At 40.9% G+C, this 22139-nt stretch overlaps 2 protein-coding genes across 4 annotated transcripts; one reads left to right on the forward strand and one right to left on the reverse strand.

Moving 5' to 3' along the window:
* The first annotated feature begins 206 nt into the window (after positions 1-206).
* comp (cartilage oligomeric matrix protein) lies at positions 207-6374 on the forward strand. Its single transcript, XM_028404877.1, has 19 exons — positions 207-377; positions 1796-1869; positions 1946-1997; positions 2099-2247; positions 2437-2574; positions 2714-2791; positions 2893-3045; positions 3247-3351; positions 3420-3527; positions 3611-3770; positions 3842-3960; positions 4123-4175; positions 4252-4445; positions 4530-4708; positions 4803-4851; positions 5062-5258; positions 5426-5598; positions 5908-6047; positions 6234-6374. Exons 1-19 carry the CDS (start codon positions 311-313, stop codon positions 6290-6292), a joined length of 2247 nt encoding a protein of 748 aa, XP_028260678.1. The 5' UTR covers positions 207-310; the 3' UTR covers positions 6293-6374.
* Positions 6375-7418: 1044 nt separating this feature from the next.
* crtc1b (CREB regulated transcription coactivator 1b) lies at positions 7419-21344 on the reverse strand. Of its 3 annotated transcripts, none has more exons than XM_028404475.1 (14): positions 21213-21344; positions 19282-19398; positions 18687-18812; positions 17933-17994; positions 17612-17706; positions 17021-17091; positions 16897-16940; positions 16383-16606; positions 16054-16205; positions 15633-15869; positions 15090-15176; positions 13519-13605; positions 13240-13414; positions 7419-12728 (listed from the first exon to the last, which is right to left on the reverse strand). In XM_028404475.1, exons 1-14 carry the CDS (start codon positions 21336-21338, stop codon positions 12517-12519), a joined length of 1815 nt encoding a protein of 604 aa, XP_028260276.1. In that variant the 5' UTR covers positions 21339-21344; the 3' UTR covers positions 7419-12516. The 3 variants fall into 3 exon arrangements, with proteins under 3 accessions (XP_028260276.1, XP_028260275.1, XP_028260277.1); XM_028404474.1 differs by having other exon boundaries at positions 17021-17106; XM_028404476.1 differs by lacking the exon at positions 15090-15176 and having other exon boundaries at positions 17021-17106.
* Between the last annotated feature and the right edge of the window lie 795 nt (positions 21345-22139).

Below are 22139 nucleotides of genomic sequence, written 5' to 3' on the forward strand. Positions count from 1 at the left end.
CTGAGATTAAGATTATTTGAAACTTAATACAAAAAAGACCAAAGGAAAAGAAATAAACCACACTGTTCTCTGCATCTCTGCATCAAGTTTAGACTGCTGTGTGTGGGGGTGTATTCTGAGGGGAGATGTTAAGCCATTGAAGGAGGGAGGTGATGGGGGAGTTGGGGGGGGGGGGGGGGTATAAAACCAAAAGCTGGGGAGAAATGACTCCGAGGTTTGTAGGAAGAGCGGTATTACCGAAGGAAGGAGGACAGAGGCAGAGACAGAGGAGACAAAGCTGCTGTACCTGACGTGTTTCAGAGATAACACCATGCTGTGGTTTCTGGGGCTGGCCTGTGCGCTCTGTATGGGAGGAAGTGCTGTTGTGGGACAGAGAGGTGAGAAACACGATGATTATTTTTAGTCAGGTGACAGATGTGAGCAGAGAGGACTGCAGCTGGGAAACAATATGAATACTGAGCAAAACTGAGGTGTTTGACTGACAGATATAGTATATATGATATAGTATGCAAAAAATACATATAGTAGGAGTAATATATAAGTATACCGAATATACAGCAATACAGAGCTTTATTTTGTGCACTATTTGTTTAACTTTATGAAACATTAGATTGACTGCTCATGAACAGAGTGAAAGTGGAATTGACTTGTAAAGCTGCTGAAGGAGCTCGGAGGACACAGTGGTCTCTCTGAGGTTTAGGACTCAGCCTTCTCTCTATTAGCAGTGAGAATGATTTATTTCCAAGTATCTATTCATCCTGCTGTGGAATTCATTCAGTAAACAGAGTGGCTGCTAATGAGAAGAACACATTTCCTGCAGTTGGCGCTCAGGAGATTTCTGCCCCTCGTACGGCTCCTCTGGGGGAAGGGGTGGTTCCTGGTTGAAGTAACTGAAGTAGGGGAGGACGATGTTGGGTTAATCACAAGAAGCAGTGTGATCAACAGGGTGAAGGTGAAGCAGACACTTTACCTGCATTCATTCATCCTTGAAGGACTGAGAGGGGACTCAAACTCTAGTTTTATGGTTTAAAATATGGATGAATGTCCCAACATTCAACTTTTGGATAACCAAGTGGACAATATATGTTATGCACTATTAAATATGGGGGAGTGCTGCATGCTACAAGGAATTCATGCTGTTGTTGTGGATCAACACATGTGAAATAATGCAGCAAAAACACAAAGTAGGTGTACTACTCATACCAAGCGGAGCAGTTCCATTGACTTTCCAAGACTCTCTGCATTAACTGCAAAGACGTTAGATCTTTTTAGATCTAAGATCTTATTTAAAACCTGATACACTCACAGTTGCACTGTGGACGCCCACACACTTTAATTCCTGTCAGCACGTGAGCTCGAAGAATGTAACTTTCCAGAAAATCTCGCATCATTCCATATCTGGAGAATCAATTTTGCTGCTGAAATCAAAACATCTTTGTGTCCAGTGAATGCGTGGGTCGAGGATAGACGAGGGCTGTGGTGGCTGAGGAATGCCAGCTATTCTAGGGACCATGGATCATGTTGTCGAGGACCCCTCCGATCCTAGATGTTAAGCCAACAAAGCGTCCACAGAAAAACTGATGAGGTGCAGAGAAGCTGGAAACAAACCAGTTCTGTGCATTTATTTGACTTTTGTTTTGCAAAGCAGTCTGTAAATATCATTTAACAAACACTTGATTAGTTCAATTCAATTTGCAGAGGGTGTTGTTTAATGTTACCAGAGCATATACAGATATATGAAATATAAGAGGTCCTAGCAATCAGCCTTAGGGACTTGTTTTCTTTTCAACTGCAGATGGAGAAATTATCAGCCAGATTAAGATGACTAACCTCGCCTTGGCTGAGATTAAAGAGCTGCTGAAACAACAGGTAAACTTTATTTACAAACAAAATAAGCAGCTCATGTTGTTGCTGCTGCTGCTTTCAGTCTAACACTGTTTTCCAGATTAAAGAGATAGTGTTCCTGAAGAACACCGTGATGGAGTGTGAAGCCTGTGGTGAGTTTTTCTGACCTACACTAACATGACCAAGACTCATACCTTTACATCTGTTAATGAAACCTGATATAACTAACTGGCTTTGGCTCCTCTCTGTGGAGGGATGGGAGGTATGCAGCCTCGTCCCTCATGTGTGCCCAACCCTTGCCACCCTGGGGTGAAGTGCGTGGAAACACCTCAGGGTATACAGTGTGGGCCCTGTCCTGACGGCATGGAAGGAAACGGTACCCATTGCACTGACATCGATGAGGTATGGAAGCCTCACACACCATCCTCACACTGTTAATGTGTCTGACAAGTCAAATCTCTTTTATTTACCTTTATGATGGTGGTGTAAGATGTTATGAGTTGCTGTGCCCCTTCGGTGCCGCCCTGGTGTAGCTCAGTATTCCTGATAACATGTGTGTGTGTCTGTGCATGTCCTCTGTGATGTCATCAGTGCACTGTTATGCCGTGTCACATGGGTGTTCGCTGCATCAACACCTCTCCGGGTTTCCGCTGTGGTTCCTGTCCTGCTGGATACACTGGGCCGCAGGTGCAGGGCGTCGGCCTCGCCTACGCTACCACCAACAAACAGGTCCGTCACCCACCCTTCTAATGGTGAAGTGAAGTGTTGTTAGAGGTGGAGGCACTTACTAGTTAATTTCTTTCTGCCTCTTAATGAAGCTCTTTAAAGTTGTTGTGTTGTTCCTGTCTTGGTGTTTTGTTCTTTCAAGGTGTGTAAAGACATCAATGAGTGTGATGGTCCCAACAATGGAGGCTGTGTGGAGAACTCTGTCTGTATGAACACCCCCGTAAGTATCGAAACTCTGAGAACTATTTTAATGTGCTTGTCTTGGACATACAGTAATGTTAAGGCTACAATCAACATCATCATCGTTCATGTTTTCATTAGGGCTCCTTCCGGTGTGGTCCATGTAAGCCCGGTTATGTTGGAGATCAACGGCGTGGCTGTAAGCCTGAGAGAAGCTGTGGGAATGGCCAACCCAACCCCTGCCATGCCAGTGCAGAGTGTATCGTCCACCGAGAGGGGACCATTGAGTGTCAGGTGAACAAACAAGACCTATATATTTATTTTAGTTTTTCCATTTCTGTAGTATTAAAAAAAAGATTTTGGAGACATTAAATTGAAACATATACGTTCAAGCACTTAAGCCAGATGTTGTGTAATCCCTGGTCTGTTGGAGTACTTGCTCCTGTGATACAGTACAGTATGTCGTGCCAATAAAAACATTTTCCATCCTCGCAGTGTGGAGTTGGATGGGCCGGTAATGGCTACCTCTGCGGTCCTGACACTGACATCGACGGATTCCCTGATGAGAAGTTGGACTGTCCTGATAGGAACTGTAACAAGGTGGGCCTGTTTGTTTTCCTGTATTGAACTCTACATTAATAATGACTGATGTTGTTCTTTCTTTGTAGGATAACTGTCTAACTGTTCCCAACTCTGGTCAAGAAGACGCCGACAGCGATGGAATTGGAGACGCCTGTGATGAAGATGCGGATGGAGACGGGATCCTAAACACACAGGTCTGCAGATAAAGGACGGTGATAACATGTAAAACATTTCTCTTGTCACTTCGCTTACTTGGGCTAAAACTCCTTCTTCACAGGATAACTGTGTGCTGGTGCCCAATGTGGACCAGAGGAATGTTGATGAGGACGACTTTGGCGATGCCTGCGATAACTGCCGTGCAGTGAAAAACAACGACCAGAAGGACACGGATGTGGACAAATTTGGTGACGAATGTGATGAAGATATAGATGGAGATGGTTTGTATTTTGATTATATAAAGTCTTGAGTTTGATAGAAATCTTTTTGTATTCACAGACTTTAATTTCAGGAATCCTCAATCACCTCGACAACTGTAAAAGGGTTCCCAACGCTGACCAGAAAGATCGAGATGGAGACAAAGTCGGAGACGCATGCGACAGTTGTCCTTATATACCCAACCCTGAGCAGGTGGGTGCATAAACTGCTCAACAATGCACAAAAGGTTTAAATTCTGACAGTTAAAAGTTAACAACATTAAAAATCACCAGAATGCCAAGAAACAGCTGAGACGATCATTATCATTCAGTTTCTGTTGTGTTGATGTTAACAAGCTCCTGTCGTGTCTCTCAGACGGACGTGGACAATGACCTGATTGGAGACCCCTGTGACACCAACAAGGACAGGTATTGCCTGGTTTCACCAGGGTTCATCTGTCTCTGTGGTTACTGCACATAAAATCTAACCACTACTCTTGTCCAGTGATGGCGATGGTCACCAGGACTCTCGAGACAACTGTCCAGCTGTCATCAACAGCTCGCAGCTGGACACTGACAAAGACGGAAAGGGAGACGAGTGTGATGATGATGATGATAATGACGGTATCCCTGACCTTCTGCCACCTGGTCCTGATAACTGTCGCCTGATTCCTAACCCTCTGCAGGAGGACTCTGATGGTGGGCGTCGCCCCTGACATGTATAAAAGTAGAACAATATTATGTTTATGCCCAGTAATTATGTCTCTCCTTTGTGTCTTACAGGCAACGGTGTTGGTAACGTGTGCGAGAAGGACTTTGACAATGACACTATAGTCGACACCATCGATGTTTGTCCAGAAAATGCAGAGGTCACCCTCACTGACTTCAGGGAGTACCAGACGGTTGTTCTAGACCCGGAAGGAGATGCACAGATCGACCCCAACTGGGTGGTTCTGAACCAGGTCAAGTGTCAGCTGTTTGTTGTTGCATCTGTTTTTCCAAAATATCTGAATACCAAATTAAATCCATGTTGATTCCACTGGTTTGTTTGAACAGGGAAGAGAGATCGTCCAGACTATGAACAGTGATCCTGGGTTGGCTGTTGGTAAGAAGAACATATAGTATTTGAAGGAATAGCTTGAAAAGACGCCACCAGTGGCTGGCTAGATTAGCTTAGCATAAAGTAGCTAAGCTAAATTACACCTAACAAAGACGTACAGAGGTTATAAATGAATGTTTGCCAATTGTTATGCTAAGCTAATCCTGAGCAAAGTACTACATTATAATATATAACACACATATCTTTGTGCAACAGGTTACACTGCTTTCAGCGGCGTTGATTTTGAAGGCACGTTTCATGTTAATACGGTAACGGATGACGACTACGCTGGTTTCATCTTTGGCTACCAGGACAGCTCCAGTTTCTATGTGGTCATGTGGAAGCAGGTGGAGCAGATCTACTGGCAGGCAAACCCATTCAGAGCTGTGGCAGAGCCGGGAATCCAACTGAAGGTATACAAGAAAAAAAAGAGTGAGAGAGGTGCTTGAAAATGAGGTACTTTGTTGTCATTTTGTTGACTTCCAAATGACTTTAAGAGCTTTTAATGAAAAGGGTTTCATGCTGGATGAGGGTTTTCACAGGTGCACAGAGACTCAGGCATCTTGTCTTGTGTCGTCAGGCAGTCAAGTCAAACACTGGTCCTGGTGAAAATCTGAGGAACGCCCTGTGGCACACCGGTGACACCAGTGACCAGGTGAAACTCCTGTGGAAAGACGCTCGTAATGTTGGCTGGAAAGACAAGACGTCGTACCGCTGGTTCCTCCAGCACCGACCTGCTGATGGTTACATCAGGTACTGTTTAATTCAGGATCAACTTGGCACAGCCCGTTTGTCCTTGTTGAGTTTGAGATACACTGTGGACATGTTAGTGTTCCCATCTTGCTGGATTATAGTCCACTGGAAAGCTACAGGATAGTAAAGTACTCTTCTTTTTGTTGCCATTTTATGCACCTTTAATTGTTTTCATAAAGCCAGTAAGGTTCATCCTCTGGAGACCATGGACATCTGTAAAATAAATGAAGTATAAATCAAGTGACAGAGAGTGAACAAAGCTGTAAATGATTGATTGAGACAGTGCTTCCTGGACTCTGTCCTGCACAGAGTTCGCTTCTACGAGGGTCCTCAGATGGTGGCAGACACGGGAGTCATCATAGACGCCACAATGAGGGGAGGCCGGCTAGGAGTCTTCTGCTTTTCCCAGGAAAACATCATCTGGGCCAACCTGAGATATCGTTGCAACGGTGAGTCAAGATTGTAGCCAAGTGTCAGTGTTTCACCACATATACTGTTGTTATTTAAAGAAATGGTCAAAAATGTATCACTCAAATCAATTAGTATCTGTACTATATTAGAAGAAAATGGCTTCGTGCATTTTAAGATGTTTGACCCTATATTTTTCTTGTGCGCTTTTCGTTGTCTCTTTTCAGACACTCTTCCTGAGGACTTTGAAACCTACAGAGCCCAGCAGGTCCAGTTGGTCGCATGATGACAACAAACAGGTCCAAGCAAACATTGTTTTCCAACGCACAACTGGTTAGGAAAATGTCTCCAATTTTAAGATGAAAACTGCTCGAGTGAGGAGAAAATTACACCGCTATAAAAACTCTTCAGAGAGGAGCCGGTAATATAACATGAATTGTTTCAATTGTTAACTGATTTTCTTTTTGTTTGTGTCACAAAGTTATTGTCAATTTACTTTTTAATTCTTAGATGAACTTAACAACTTAAAGATTTAACTGTTACTAAAGAATAAATGAGACATTCAGTTAATTGAAAATCTATGAATGATTATTTGTATTCAAATACATAATAAAGTTTAAATATTTAAAGATACATTGCAGACATTTTGTCTCCCTCTGCTGGCAGCAAGAGTTATTGACCTGTGTGCCAGTACACTGTGAACTACAGAGCTTTAGCAACAGATTGCGAGAGCACCAGACTCACCTAACTATCGGCTAATCCAGATATAAACAACGTGATGGAGAATTAAAGAGATGGAGTATTAAATTCATTGTTTTCCAGGCACCTGGACATTTTAACATGGGCGTCTATGGGGATTGACTGATTACTCAGGGCTAGGCTCTAGTGGCCATTTGAGAAACTGCAGCTTTTAGTATTTCTATATCAGCTTCAAGTTGCTACTCGGACTCACCCACCAACACAGTGTGACTTAAATAGAATGCATACTATAACTCATTTACATTTAGGAGGTGACTTTAAGTTTAAAAACTACACCTGTAAATTCTTACTGAGGATAACCTCTATAAATAAGATGTTTATAACTAAATATATAGATACTAAAGTTCTGTTATGTACTTTATAAGATGACAGACATGACTTTTTTTTCAAACTCAACAGTTTTTAGTGGAAATCAACATTCTGAACATTTCACAGGCATGCACATATCCAAAATAATCTTTTTAAATTTGCATTTGGAAATACAGATTACAAAATAGAAACAATAGCAAAGACAATATACAACAGGATTGAAACATCATGCATGTCCACAGCAACACGCTGTGATGTTGTAAAATGACACCAGACAGTTACTGTTTTATATTTTTGTTTTTTCATCAGCATATTCTGCAAAATCAAGACTATGTGCAGAGAAAAATCTTCCACATTCAATTTAATTGACACTTTTCTTTCATCTTATAAACAAATGGTCACATAAGGAGAGTCACATGGCAACGAATAAATAACTACAGATTTTTTCTTTTTCTTTTTTACTACGACTTACAGGACAACAATGATATAATTCTTACTAGAAGCTTAAACTGGAACTTAAACTTGTGTTTTTCCAGAGCCGTTTACATGTTTCAATGAGCTGCAGATTCATTCAGTCAAAAAAAACATAAAAACAAAAAACAAAACAATGTGATTAAAGGGACATTTTATTCAGGCCTAAATCACTCAGTATTGATGGAGCAGCTACTTTTCCTGGGACCTTTAAACAAACAAACAGGACTCCTGTTTGAGCTTCACTTGTTTGCGATGCTTCTGCTCAAGACAGGAAGTTGTTTCTCAGACTGAAGAAGCAGACAAGCCAAAAAAAATAAACAAGATGTAGAAAACATGATTTTTTTTTAGATAACCTGCGCATCTCATGTCTGAAAACTGGACCTCCAGCTTGCTATGTTTTAGCCAATCAGCTTTTTACTATCATTACTGCTGTTTTTATTTCCTAAAGGTTCATTAGCTGCCTAACCTGAAGTTCAGTGTTACCGCCTGTGACGAAAAAAGGCATCTTGCCACTGCAGGCGACTCTTCTCCAGCACGACATGTTTCATCCACCAAACGTCTGCTGCTCCCTCTCATCTATTTTCAAGCAGCTGGAAACGTTGGATAAACTAAGTTGAGCGGGAGAAAAGCCATTTTTAGATTTCAGAGTTTTTGCTCTCATGCAGCACGATACAGTAGTTAGTGGCAATATATTCAAGACACGACTGGGAATATTTGTGAGGTTGTAACTAACTAATTAAGATTGTGACTCACTCTAACTCAGTGCGAGTTTTGTGTGTGTCTGTGTGAGAATAAGGGGAGAAATGATGACCAGCAAAGAAATACATTCGAAGCGCCATTCCTTTTCCACCACAAGCTGCACTGGAGTAAGCCCTTTCTAGTTTTGCATCCCCTAAAAATCTTCACAGATTAAAAAAAACCAGTCAAGCCAAAATATAGTTTACAAAGGAAAATAGAGAATTCATCTTATCTTTGACATGAAAATATCTCCGGAGTATACATCTGGTGTGAAACAGTCAGCATTCACATCTGGCAGAACAGTCCCTGCACAAAAAAGCCAGGAAGTCACATTAAAGTGCGAAGCAACTAGTGGACTAAACATTGCACAATAATAAAAAAAAACAAAAAAAGATTAAAAAAAAAAAAACAAAAAAACACTTTACCCAGTCCAGAACCTGACATGATAGGCAACAACAACAACAAAAAACAATCATATCTGATGTCTTAAAACCACTTTAGCATAGCGAGGTCAAAGTCCTGTACATAACGCGGGATAAGAACCTACTCAGTGTGTCTATTGCCTCGTACAGTTGACTGCGCATGACGCAAGCAGTCAGTGCACGTGTCGATCTGCAACCTTCAACACAACACAACCTGCCTTCATTTTGTCAGCCAAAATGTTGTGCTGATAAGACAGTAGGAGAGGGGGGGAGGAGCCGGGTCGAGAGATGCTACAGTGGGACAAGCAACAGTCTTGATTCCTCACAGGGAGGTGACTGAAGAGCAGAGAGGAGAAGAAGAAGAAGAAGAAGAAGAAGTCATCGGGGTCATTTGGCAAAAGGCTAACTAGGGACACAGAAAATACATTCTTTTATCATTCGTGAAGTAGCATTGTACAGAGACAGAGGTAACAGAGTCACTTAACAGGAGTCCACTGTCGCACAACCCATACATGCATCCCTTTAGACTTTGTGGTAGTGTTATGTTACACAAATCAAACCTGCAAAGCTGTAGAAGGCCTTCATTTAGAGGTTTTGACTGTCAGCTTTTAGTCATGCATTTTGTTTCAGCTATAGCATATGTACAAGGTTAGTGTGAATGACTAGTTAATTCAGCAGGGTGGAAAATGACAGGAGAGCTCAAATTACCAGCAGAAACACAAGAGTTTTTTTAGGTATACAAACACCTTTGGAAACATGAAATCTGTAGAAAACAACTTCTACACATTTGTGCTAGGCTTAAAGGAAAAATCCAACATTACAAAAATCAGAATGTTGCATTTCTGGGCCTTTTTTTTGTTTCATTTTGACATCAGTTTCTTTAGGAACGTGCATCGACATTCAACAGTCACACAGGAAGAGGCCCACTTATGTATATAAGTGGTCTTTCTACCGAGGGGTTAACAGAAAACAGAAGAAGGAAAAGCTGGGTTTATACTTCTCTGGCATAGAAATTAATCTTAAGTCATTGATTGTCACAGCACCACACTCAACAGTGTCCTGCTCTACTTCACTTGTTCATAAGAGATAAAGCTTAACCTCAATGTTAAAGTGCCCAGAAAATGCTGAACGTTATAATTCACAAAAAATCCTTAAAGATGATATTCTGTATACTCACTGCACCAAATAAAAATATTACTGGTCTTATAGTTTACTCTTTAATAGGTTTTCATTCAGCTTCTGTTAGTGTTATGTGTTTTGCAGAACACAACATCTGCCAAGAAATGTAGTAGTGGTAGTAGTAGTCTTCTTGATGGTATTTTACAGTAATTTCTATGGAAACGATAATTTATCCTGCACCATGAAGCACAAACTAATCTGCTTCCAATGTCTTTTTTTCTTTAATTGTCTATGTTCCTCTCTCCACTCCTTCACCTGGCAAACAGATGCTAAGGTGTGGGCAGAAAAAGGAGGACTAAACATAGGTCACTGGCTTTTCAGTAAACAGAAAATCAAAAACAAATGAGCCCACGCTGACCCATCACATTTCTTTCTGTTCAGACGAGTCTGAAGAATAAATCCAGCTTAACGCCTGGAATGTGTTTAAACAATAAAACAGGTGGATTTTTCCTTTAAGGGGTCATGTTATTTTTTGTCTTATTTTGCATAGGAATCACAGATCTGTTGAAGGCAAACAAAAGCTTGGATGTAGGTTTCCAGCAGACAATAAACACACTTCGAACTGAAACAAACCGTCCGACTGCAGAGGTAAACCAAACGTGATTCCTTTTTTTCAAAGGGGGTATCGGGCACACTGTCCCATCAGCGCTTAATATGCGAGTAAAAACATTAGCACGCCTGTACACAAACATTACAGTATAGCAAACGTTAATTCACAGACCTACACGTGACACTTTCAGGGAAACTCTGACAAAAGGCCGAACGTTAAAAAAATGTCAGTTTTTACAGTGTGACAGCTGTTTATTTTGCACATTTGGCAACGGGATTGTGTCATGGAGGTGAATGTTTTTAGACTTGTGACCTTTTTTTTGTTGCTTACGAGATGGTGCTGTTAAAAGACTGCAAACGATAGTCAATAAATAAATAAATCTTTCCTAAATAGAACATTTGTGTACTTCGTACAGTCTACTTGGAGTAAACAGACATTCAACAATAAAAAAATATTAATCATATTCATAAACTCTAAATTCTGAAGTTTGCAGCTTTAAAATTTAACCAGCATTTATACTGTTAAATATGCTTCCATTGATATACCTTAATGTAATACTTTAATAGTGTTTTTGTAATCAATGACCCTGCGTCAAAGGTCAAAGGTCAAAGGTGCGTTTTTTTGTTAGAGCTTCCCTGTCAAGGAGCAAAAAGCCTCCCCATAATTGCACTCTTTCTCAAAAGCATCCTTAAAATCTGTTTTGTTTAGTTTTTTTTGCCCCATTTAAAAAAACATCAACAATTTGGCTATAAAGTGTACCGATACAAAATACAGTACATTGATTTGTCAAACTTTACACAACATAAGCACAAGCAATCACCGACCAAAGGTTCCTCCCAAGTACAAGAAAAAGTTACAATAAGTTACGAAAATACACGTCAGACACTTAAGTAGAACAGTAGAGTACTCCTGTAAGGCAAAATCAGGTGATTTCACAGTGACGACTTCAAAATATTTAAGATTTTTACTGTTAAAAAACACGCCTTCCTTCACTGAGAAGAAGCTTGGTATTGGCTTTACTGGCTGAAAATGAATTTGGACACATTTTTTTCTTGCCTTCTAGTTAAATAGAAATACCTGATGATTTTCTCAGAAAAAAGTTAATTCAAGTGGCATAAAACCAACGCGGTAGCGTAGCACGCGGCCAGCGATTTTTTTTTTTTCTGGAGTAATGCTTAAAAACTGACATTTGGATTTGACTGTTATACTGCAACCATGGCAACGTCGACCACTTTCCCACATCAAAGAGAATGGCACATTGAACACCATAAAGAGCAACTATGGGGAGGTTTTGCACTCCTTCGTTAACCGAGTAGCCTAACAAACACGTATTAACTACTATTAAGAATTAATTAACCGACACAAATAACATCAGTGCAATTTTACACTATGCCTAACACAGAGTATTTTGGCATCAAATTTAAAATGATGGAATATAAAATAAATAAATAAATAAATAGAACGTATAAATACACAAAGCATAAAAAAAACCATACAGTACATGATGAAAATAACATTTGGTTTGTCAAAAATAAAGCTTTGAAGTGTGAAATAGAAAGCCGCCATGGCATGATGGGAAAACCGATTCGTTTCATCGGAGGGTAGGAGCAAACCGGCCTTTTTTCTTTGTTTTCTTGTTGTTTTTTTTTTATAGTTTACAATGGGTGCCGTTTTAACCCAGTGTCCTAGTAGCTTCCTGCTACAAGCAAATATCAACAAAAGAAATATTAAAGTGGATATGAAAAGAAAAATGAGTGTTTTTGGAATATATATGTGGTATGTAATGGTACACTGTAAACACAGTAGGCTAGCAGAAGCGCTGAGCGACCGATCTCCTTCAAAACGACAGCGAGGCCATTCCCCGGGCAAGCGGCTGGATGTCTTTTTTCCCTGTTGTCTTTTGGTGGCGCATCGTTTTTTAAAAGGGCTTCATGGAGTTGAGGGCGAGGTCAGACAGCTGGACGGCCATGCAACGAGGGAGAGGGTTCATCCTGCCCTTTGTTTCTCTCCATTCACAAGTTAGTGTGTGTGTGTTTTTTTTTCCTACTTTTTGTTCCTGGCCACAGTCAGCATCTTATGTTACAGCCTGTCCATCCTGAACGTGTCCTCGGTGGCCGGGTCAGTGAGCACCATGTCGGGGTCATTGAGCATGTGCAGTCCGTCCAGGGTGAGCGGGTCGATCTTCAGCTCATCCAGGGGAAACTGAGAGTCTGTGTCGAAGCTGACATCACCAACGCCCGCCAGAGAGTTGGTCAGCTCTTTGGAGAGGCTTGGAGGAGACTCGCCTGTTACTGAGAAATGTCAAATCTGAGAAGGACACTGCAACTCGACAAGGATCATGTGACCATTCTTAGACTCACATTTGAGGTATTTTTTTAAATAGCAGCAGTAGTTTGGGTTGTAATTATGAAGCTTAAATATTGTTATAATTCATGCTCATGTCAGGTCATATTGTACTGAACATAAAGAATAAATAATCCTTTAGACTATAAAAGGAAATATTAAATTCCCATTTTATCGAATTAAATTGAAATATCGAAGTTTATTAAAACGTGTTAAAACAAAGGAAACCACGACACTGGCCTAAAAAGGGTGAAAATAAAGTTCAGAATAAAAAGTTTCCAACATGAATGTGCACACAGCTACAAGTCCCACTAGCTCCATTGGCCATCTTGCAGTACATGTGGTATTACACAATGGCACAGGCCATCACTAGCACTAGTTCTATACTTATAATCTCACAAACTGTGCTGCCTGTTGATGCTGAAGATGAAGAAGTGAAGACGTATGTGGTGTACCTACCTGTGAGGATGATGTTGGGGATGTTGCCGTGGCTACTGTAGCCCAGCTGCTGAGCGTCCTGTAGGCTGCTTCCAGTGAGGCCCATCATGGCGGCCTGTGTGTAGTTGAGGGTGGAGCACTGGTTGTAAAGGCTTGTGGAGCTGATGGGACTTTCGATCATATTGAACTGCTCCAGCTAAGAAGCAAAGAATATTCGACCAGGGGTCGTGGTGAGGTCAGGGACAACTGGAGGCAAGCATTTCTGTCACAGCTGTTTATCATGTGCGTGCATTCTGTCACCTGGTGGGAGAGAGCGTTGGTCTGCCTGGAGGCCAGCTGCTGATCATAAAAGGAGTCACCAAATATACTGCCCACCACCGGAATGTGCTGGAGGAAGAGAAGTAATCCACACAAGTCAGAACAACAGACATGATAGCAGCTATAAATAAAACACACACACACTGCAGAGAGGAAGGTTATCAAGTTCCACAAGCACACTTTTCAGCAATGGAATAAAAAAAGAGCATAAGCCACACAACGTCACACAATTGTTTGACTGATTAAAAGCCAATGGTTATCATGACTAGGGCCGTTGCAGGGTATAAAAAAGGGATATATTCTTTAATAATATGGTATTCAAATTTAACACAGTCGCTAATTTTAACATAAATAAGAGATGGGATGGATGTGTGGAGATGAAGTGCTGGTTTGACTCATCCCTGTGGACAGGACACACAGCAGTGTGAGGACTGCAGCAGCCCTGTTCACGATGCAACACACGCAAATCAACTTATTAAAGGGAAATTTCTTTTCAACTTGGTGTTATTTTGACATTTCTACTATCAGACATTATAACACTTGATTCAACACCACTGTGGAGATTAAGCATGTTGAAAATGTTTCATTTATTTTATTTTGTATTCTACAGTAGTAATGCTCATTTGAAAAACTGTGGGAGTTCACAGTTTGACAAAGTTCAAATATCAGTGATAGTGGTGGTGTATAAAACATTATCTTGACTGATAGATCCATGAAGATTTGATTTCCCTTTTATAATATTCTTGCAATAAGAAAAGCACCACTGATAACACAAACACCGCATGGATGACTGTTTTTTGATATTGGAGTCGCAGTCTGACCATTTCCACCTTTCAGGGAGTAATGAGTTAGTCATCACTCTAAAAGGAAGACACACTCTTCCTTTAGCCTTTGCTCATTCACAAAGATCAAATGTAGTGCAACAATAGCGTAAACAACATTCATTCATACGTTCATACTAGTAGTTCATGTCATAAACTGTGTTTGCCGTCTTTGCTGGTCTCTGCCTCCAGATCTGCATGCTGACCTGCAGTCCAGCCCCTGATCATTCCAATGCTTATTGACTACACCCATTTTAATTATTATTAAATTACTATTACTATTTATTAACTGAGTACTAATCGATTGAGCACTCAGGCTTGTTTTATACCTCTGGGTCTGCATCTTATACTGTAGCACTACACCCTAAATGTAACAACCACACATGGCATGTCTTAATAACTTCTCATTGTTACTGCTTTATTTGTCTTCATATATGGAGAAGAAATGAAGCATCTACTGTATATGATTAAATCCAAATCTATCATGTGTGGTGAATTTTAAAACCAAGAAATGGTCAGGGGCTCCATCAACAAGCCATCACCTTGTTGCCATGCACACAGTGAACAGCGACAGTGGTGCTGAAGGAATGAGTTATGCAAGTGCTGACACCATGAGTGGTTATATGGCTGATACAAGAAAATGAAAAGCAGCCTGACTAAGCTACAATTAGCTTTCCCCCAGGAGCAAAGCCCTTTCCCAAACAGCAGCTAGCTCGGTGGGTGGGGCCTTACTTGAGGCGAGCCTCCGGGGGAGAAGCCTTGATTGGAGACTGGGGAGGTTGGAGACTGAGTGGCTGGTGAGCCAGTCTGATTGCGGTACTGTTGGAGGGAAGAGGGTTAGCTAGCACTAAGCTTCATGCCTGTTACACACAAATCTCAAAGGATGAGATGCGAGAAGGCATCAGTGTTGCATCTGCTCATAATGCATAGTGTGTACAGGGAGGGAAATGCTTAACTGTAGGGCATCTACAGCTGCTGTGGTTGACTTAATTTCTGCAAAATTCTTTTACTTATACTATATTTTACATCATGGTAAAATGTGTATTTCTGCATATTACAAGACACATTAAATGTGCTACATTGTCAGACAAATGTAGCCATTATAAAGCACAAGCAAAGTACCCCGATTAACAAAAGTGTTTTGTCAAGCAGTAAATAGAAAGGATGTAAACATATCTACCTAAATGTATTCTCTGTACAACTCAGAAAAATGTCCCCTGTCATTAAACTTAGGTCTCTGCTTTCATTTTCCTACTGCAACTTTGTGTTTCTTACCGAGCTGACGCTCATGCTGGCGGTGGTCTGACTGTCCGGGGAGGGGCTGCTGGCAGTGGCGGTAGCTGTACCAGTGGAGGCCAGAGTTGGTAAGGTGATGAGCTGGATGCCCTGTGGCAGAGCCTGCTGCTTCTGGAGGTCACTGATCAGCTGAGCCTGAGCCTGAGCAGTCAGCTGCTTGAACAGGGGATACTGGGAGAGCTGCTGCTCCAGGGTCAGTGACTCTGTTGGCAAGGCCTGCGCACACATGCACACAATTCAGTCCCATCAGGGGTGATACAATACATGCTGCTTTACCTGGGGCTGTTATTTCTCTTCATCACCATCTGACTGTTCCACTCAACAAACCTAATTTCATAGACCCTGGATAATAGTGTCTAAAACATAAGGATCCTTTTTAGTAAACCCAGCACATGGTTACCTGTGTAATGGTAACCGGGGAGGAGAGGGTAGGCGAGAGCTGTTGTGGAGACTGTTGGAGATGGAGGTCAGAAGTGAGGGTGAGCGGCACCACCGGTGGCTGCCGGCGCTGTGCCGTTACAGTCATGGTGGACTGAGAGGAGGTGGGGATCCCTGGAAAGGAAAGAAATACAGATGCAGACATGAAAAGTTGTTCATGCCTTCCTCTAATTTGAAATGTGAATTACATCTGTTTTCATATTTACAACTTTAATGTTTGTTTAATAATGTAAACACACTGAAATGGAACCCCCTCTATGTACGCTGCTTAATAAAAACAAGGCTCGTTACCGTGGCTGGCAGCACTGATGCCCAGGTGGGTGAGGTTGGTGGTCAGGCTGCCGGTGCTGTTGGCTGAGCTGAGGGAAGGGAAGGCTACGGTGTCTTCGGGGTCCAGTGGGGTGGAAAGTGGAGGAGGGAACTGGATGTTAGTCAGATCAGGCAGCGAACCACCGGTGTTGTGTGCAGCTGGGAGCACGGATGGGTTCAACTCCTGGTCCGGTGATGGGAATATGCTGAGGAACATTTTATCAGTCATGAGAAAATGTGAAAATTCATTCATTTATCCTTGCATTATTTGTGTGCTAAAAAGGAACAAGCTTCGATAATTACGAGTGCATGTCCTGCCATCGATTTCTGTGGGATTTCATACAGTTCTATGCATGACAGTGTCTGGATCCCAACAGTCCAACCCAGATCAGGGTCATTTGAGGCACTTTCAGCTGCCTTATGCCATGCCTCATACATGACAGTGTGAATGTCTGGTGTTTCATTCTGAAGAATAATGAAACAATAACCCACTCACTTGATTCCTGGGACATCACATGCGTTGGGCTTTGATGAATCATCCTGACAAGAAAAGGTAATCATGAGCGACACATTTTGCATCATACGTGTAAATTTCAAGCCCTTCCCCGTCCCATTGGTACCTTTTTGTCATCCCACAACTGTTTCTGTGAATCCTTGTCTGCGTTTGACTCTGAGTTCTCTGTCCCAGGCACTGTTAGCAGCAGTACTAATTAGTGAAACAGCAAGACACAGTTGCTTGCTATGACAAAATACGCAACAATTCAAATCAGTGCAAGAAATGAGTCATCAATATCTAAACCAGTCATGCAGAATATAGTGCTGTGCACTAGATTCCTTGGAGTCTAAAAATAGCAAGGTGACCACCAGACAGACTGAATGGATGCCAGCTAATCCTGGCTTCATTATATCAGAGCCTCACACATAAAAAGACATGATCAATGCATAATCAGTTGAGCATTGATTTTCTCCTCTAGATCATGCTAAATCAGCTTCATTCAGAGGTGTTACCTCTCTGCAGCGAACAGGCCTAAGCATGCTTTGTTAGAGCATCTGTATCAATTTACTCCATAAATATTTCACTAAGAGTCTAGACCTTCTCTGGGACATCAACCCTTTTATGTCATTTGAGGTTTGCCGCCTACATTAGTACATTGCACATTAATAAATAAAAGCAAGCGGCTCTCTGTCTTTGTAACTACATATCCTTTTACCTCGTTTAGGCTGCAGCTCCTGTGATCCTCCTGTGAACACCTCCTGGGGCTTTGGATTCATGGCGCTCTGGTGTAAGGCAGAGTCTGAATTTGTCCTGTAGGTGTTAGAAAGATGAGAGGTCAGCAAAAAACACTGCCAAGTCCCCCAGCATCATATAACAAATCACACTGTGTTACAGATCTTTCTTTAACATTAGGAAGACCTAAATGTGGCCGCTTTAACATTTTTTTGTGCCAACAAGGCTACACAGAGCCATAACTGAATTTTCTGCAAGCATGTGTGTCATCATTTTGGCAAATGGACAAAGGGAGGTGGCTTACCTTCTCCAGCTAGTGTCTGGTGGTGGGGAGAGGTAAACTGAGCTGTATGGACAGCTGTCAATGTGAATTTAGTCAAGGGTAATAATAAAGTAGAGGGGTTTAATAATGGGATCTGAGTTAATCCATATAGTCATGCCCCCTGGCTTATTCAATGTAATAGAGCTGATCCGTGATAAACAACCACACAGGTGTTATTGGGATACAATTACTTTGACATGCTTTTATCAAATGGGGATGAAACAATACAATAGGAAGTGTATCACTCTCTCAATACATGTAGGGAATTCACTCGAAATTGCTGTCTCATCAGCAATAATGGTTATTCAGCACAAGTGACTCCTTTACTTGAAGTGGTTTTTAATCATTGCTAATGATAATATGCAGTGTTGAGCTTTGATAAAATGCATAGTAATAATTCTGAACGGATTGGGAATATCCTCCACCAATTCACTCCAAGCTTTCATTTTGTTCTAATACATTGCAACGATACTCCCTATCATGGTTAGATAAACAATGCTAATTAAATCTCAGCTATGTGAGTGACACTGATGAAAAATTACAGTGAGCTGGGAAATCCCTTCTATGTAAGGTTATACTCCATCTCAAGTGTAAATTCATTCCAGCTATAACGATTGATAACAATCCCTCAGTCTGTAATATAGGTTGGCTAAAACAGAATAACGCATTATAACTCTTAAGTAATAAGCATAAGTCCAAACTTCCTCAGCACAATGTGTTTCAAAATAAAGGATATTTGGCGACCATGTTTGTCGACAGACAGTGGCCTGCGGTGAGGAGATGTGATCCGGTTTCGGTCACGGTAAACACGCTCCACCAGCCCGTGGTGCCTGGTTGTCCGACTGGTATCCAGCACGGAGTTCTAAAGTGAACACACCAGGTTTAGTCAGGCCAGAAAAGGTAGCTTATTACACCACAAAACTACATATCAGGATAATGTCTTAGGATCAATGGTGCAAATGTGTTCACTTCAAAATGAGTCAAGCCATGGGCCCCCCATACTGATGCTCGAGTTGGCAAATGTATTTAAAGATGGAAAGCCATGACAAGCAATGGTGTACTTTAAAATTTAGCAACCAAATTGCATACTGCAGGGTCAAACCGTTGTACACGTCTTCTCCTTTCACTTCTGAAATGACCTGCGTGTCTCTGACCAGCAGGTAATGTCTAAACACTATTCACAGCCTAAAAAACTTCTTTCAATTTTGAACTAATGTTCCACCACAAGACTACATCCTATGCATGTCTGATATCAACGTCAACAGCTGAGAAAGTTACACTGGTCTAGAACAAATCATTGATTTACCAGCCGAGAGAGGCTAAGGGCTCACCTGAAAAGGCAGGTCAATGTTGCCATTTCCAATCTGATTGACATTGGGCAGTGAGCCTCCATAGTATTGTCCACGATTCTGCCCTAGTTGCAAATACTGGGTCTTCTGTAACTGCAACTGTGCAAAGTAAAATTGCATGAAAGCATGAGTGAATGATTGATCCGATTTACAAATAAAGAGATGCTAAGAATGAATGACACATGCCAGTCCACAGAGGTGTCACATGAGAGATTGATGAATCCATTAACTGACAGATGAAACACGATGAGACAGCCTTGTGCGGCTGTTTCATGAATAAACAGAGAGGCAGACGATGTCTTTCAAAGCAAATTAAAAGAACATCAGCTGATGTGAATGACACCTGACTGACAGCTGGTGGGATAATAGTCAAAGACTTTCCATGTATAACACCTGGCTATTACATTTACCACACGTCTTCATACAAAAATCAGTCATGTCTGTTATTTAAACACACTGATGGAAGGCCATTCATACCAAGAATGAATAGCAGTTAAGATTAAAGATGATCAGAGAGAATGCAATGAAGGATGGATGTGTGAATGGCAACACAAAGAAATCAGGCAAAGACCATAAAACTGAAATATATTTTGCCCCTGTGGTACCGTACATAATAACAGCACAGCTTAGGTTACGTGTATTGTAGTAAATGGGCATGATTTCCAGCAACTAGCCCAACAATAAAACACAAACATTTCCTGGCAACGGGGTGGTCATTATTTTGTGGTCAACAGGGATTAAGTGATTCATTTATTTGTTGGGAGTAAAAAGAATCATCTTCCAAAAAGACAATTAAAGGTGTAGTCTGTCCCATTATTAAATATTTTTATTTTTTCGGTTACCTTCAACATTTAAACCTATAGTTTCCACAAAACTCGTTTTACATCAAAACATCTAAATGAAAAGCACTGAAAACCACAAGAAAAGACATAAACATCTAAATTTGGGGTGACCTGTTCCTTTAAAACGAGTGTTTTTTTTTATTGTAGGAAAAAAAATAAATTCCAAACATAGTACTTGCTTTGTTCAGCAAACATCTGCAAACCCAAATATGTGCAATTTAAAATAACAGAAACTATATAATAAGTAGTAGCAAAACTGAATATCATGTATACAAAATAATGATTTAAGTGCTCAATAATGTATGTTGCTTATCAAATATTTATCGACCAATCTTTTCGCTTATAAACAACTGTTGCGACATAATAAACAGATCAATGTACATGAATAATAAAATAACTGTTAGATGCTGCTCTAGTGGTTGAGACTGTTTTGATCAAGTTCTCATCATCGGACAAGATTAAATCGTTAGACGTGGAATTAATTACACAGAATCATAGTTACAAATGAATTTTATTTTGTTCTTAAGGCTACAGGCTTTGTAATTATTAAACCAATGGCTCCTTAATGTGCCACGGAGCTGATGTAACGGGTTAGTGGATGTCAACGAGGGAGGAAAATCAAAGCTGCTGATGCTGGTTAACACCTGATCGGCTAGCTTAGGCTGCTTTAAGAGATGTCATTGCCAATTTTGTTATAAGCTGCTAACTTTACCGACAGGTTATTATGCAGTAATTTACATGTCAGCTCAAATGATCCGTTATCTACCGAAATGTCAGCAGTGTCTGTGTCTCACTCCAGCCACAGACAGAGAACAGGTGCACATTATTCACAGCTCCATCCAGCTGGCTAAGCTAGTTAACGATGCACACCAGTAGCTTGTTCTATATAAAACATATGTATTACAGGCAGACGAAAACATAATTAAGTGGCGTTGCACTGATGCAGCTAAGGACGTTAATGTGAAGTTTGGCGAATTATCATCCCAATGTTCAGATTTATCTCCGCAGTGTTCGTTAGCTGCCAAACAGCGATGCAACAAAATGTAAACAGCCGGGATGGGGACGTCTTACCCGTGCAGCTCTGGTGATGTTCAGGTCTTTCATCACTTCTTCAAACGCAGCGGTCTCTTCCGCCTGTTTCTGATTATGCAAAGCGATTTTTTCGCTAAATTTGCGAGGATTGTTAGAGGACGCCATCTTTCCCCTCTTCTTCTCAATGGAATGTTACGCTACGCACCACGATGGGGCCTTCTGGTGTCGTCATCACGCACTGTCAAACGTGTCTATTGATGCTCTCGGCTTTTGCTTCAACTGTTGCCAGAGTTGTGAGGCAGGGCGAGATCCAGCTAAAATAAGAATCACCACAGGGGGGGAATTGTGCACCCTAGATGCTGGATATAAATAGATAAATAAATAAATAAATACATATGGGTAGTCACGTAAGGAAAAAAAAGAAAAAGAATACAGGTATAAAGAGGAATACAGTGATGTTTAATTTAAAGCAATGAATGAAGTGTTGATGATCTGCAATCACACTGCAAGAAGAACATTTAGTGAAAGCAGAGGATTCAAACTGAGGTTTATATAATAGTGTAAAATCATAACAGCAGTCAGGTTTATAATAATATGAGTGATAATCAGCAGCAGCTGTGAAGGATTATGGGTAGTAAAAGACAATTCTCTCCTAATTTTTATCCATAAGGGATGAAAGTGTGAGAGAGTGAAAGAAGCCTACTGGCTATGACATTTATAGTTTTTAAGCATAGATTCTTCTTCTTCTGTAGTAGCTATTAAGGTTTGTGTTATGCACACTGAAATTGTGTGCTTTTTTGGGGGGAGAAATCAAAGCTGTTATGTGGCACGCTGAACATTAGGAATGTTACAACTGTCTTAGACATTGATAGTCCAACAAATAAATCAACTAACTCTTTAGAAAAATGCTGTTTATTCCTAAATCATTTAATCATAGAAAAAAATGAGTATGTTTCCTGATACTCC

The sequence above is a fragment of the Parambassis ranga genome, chromosome 4, assembly GCF_900634625.1.
Source record: "Parambassis ranga chromosome 4, fParRan2.1, whole genome shotgun sequence".
Classification (NCBI taxonomy): Eukaryota; Metazoa; Chordata; class Actinopteri; family Ambassidae; genus Parambassis; species Parambassis ranga.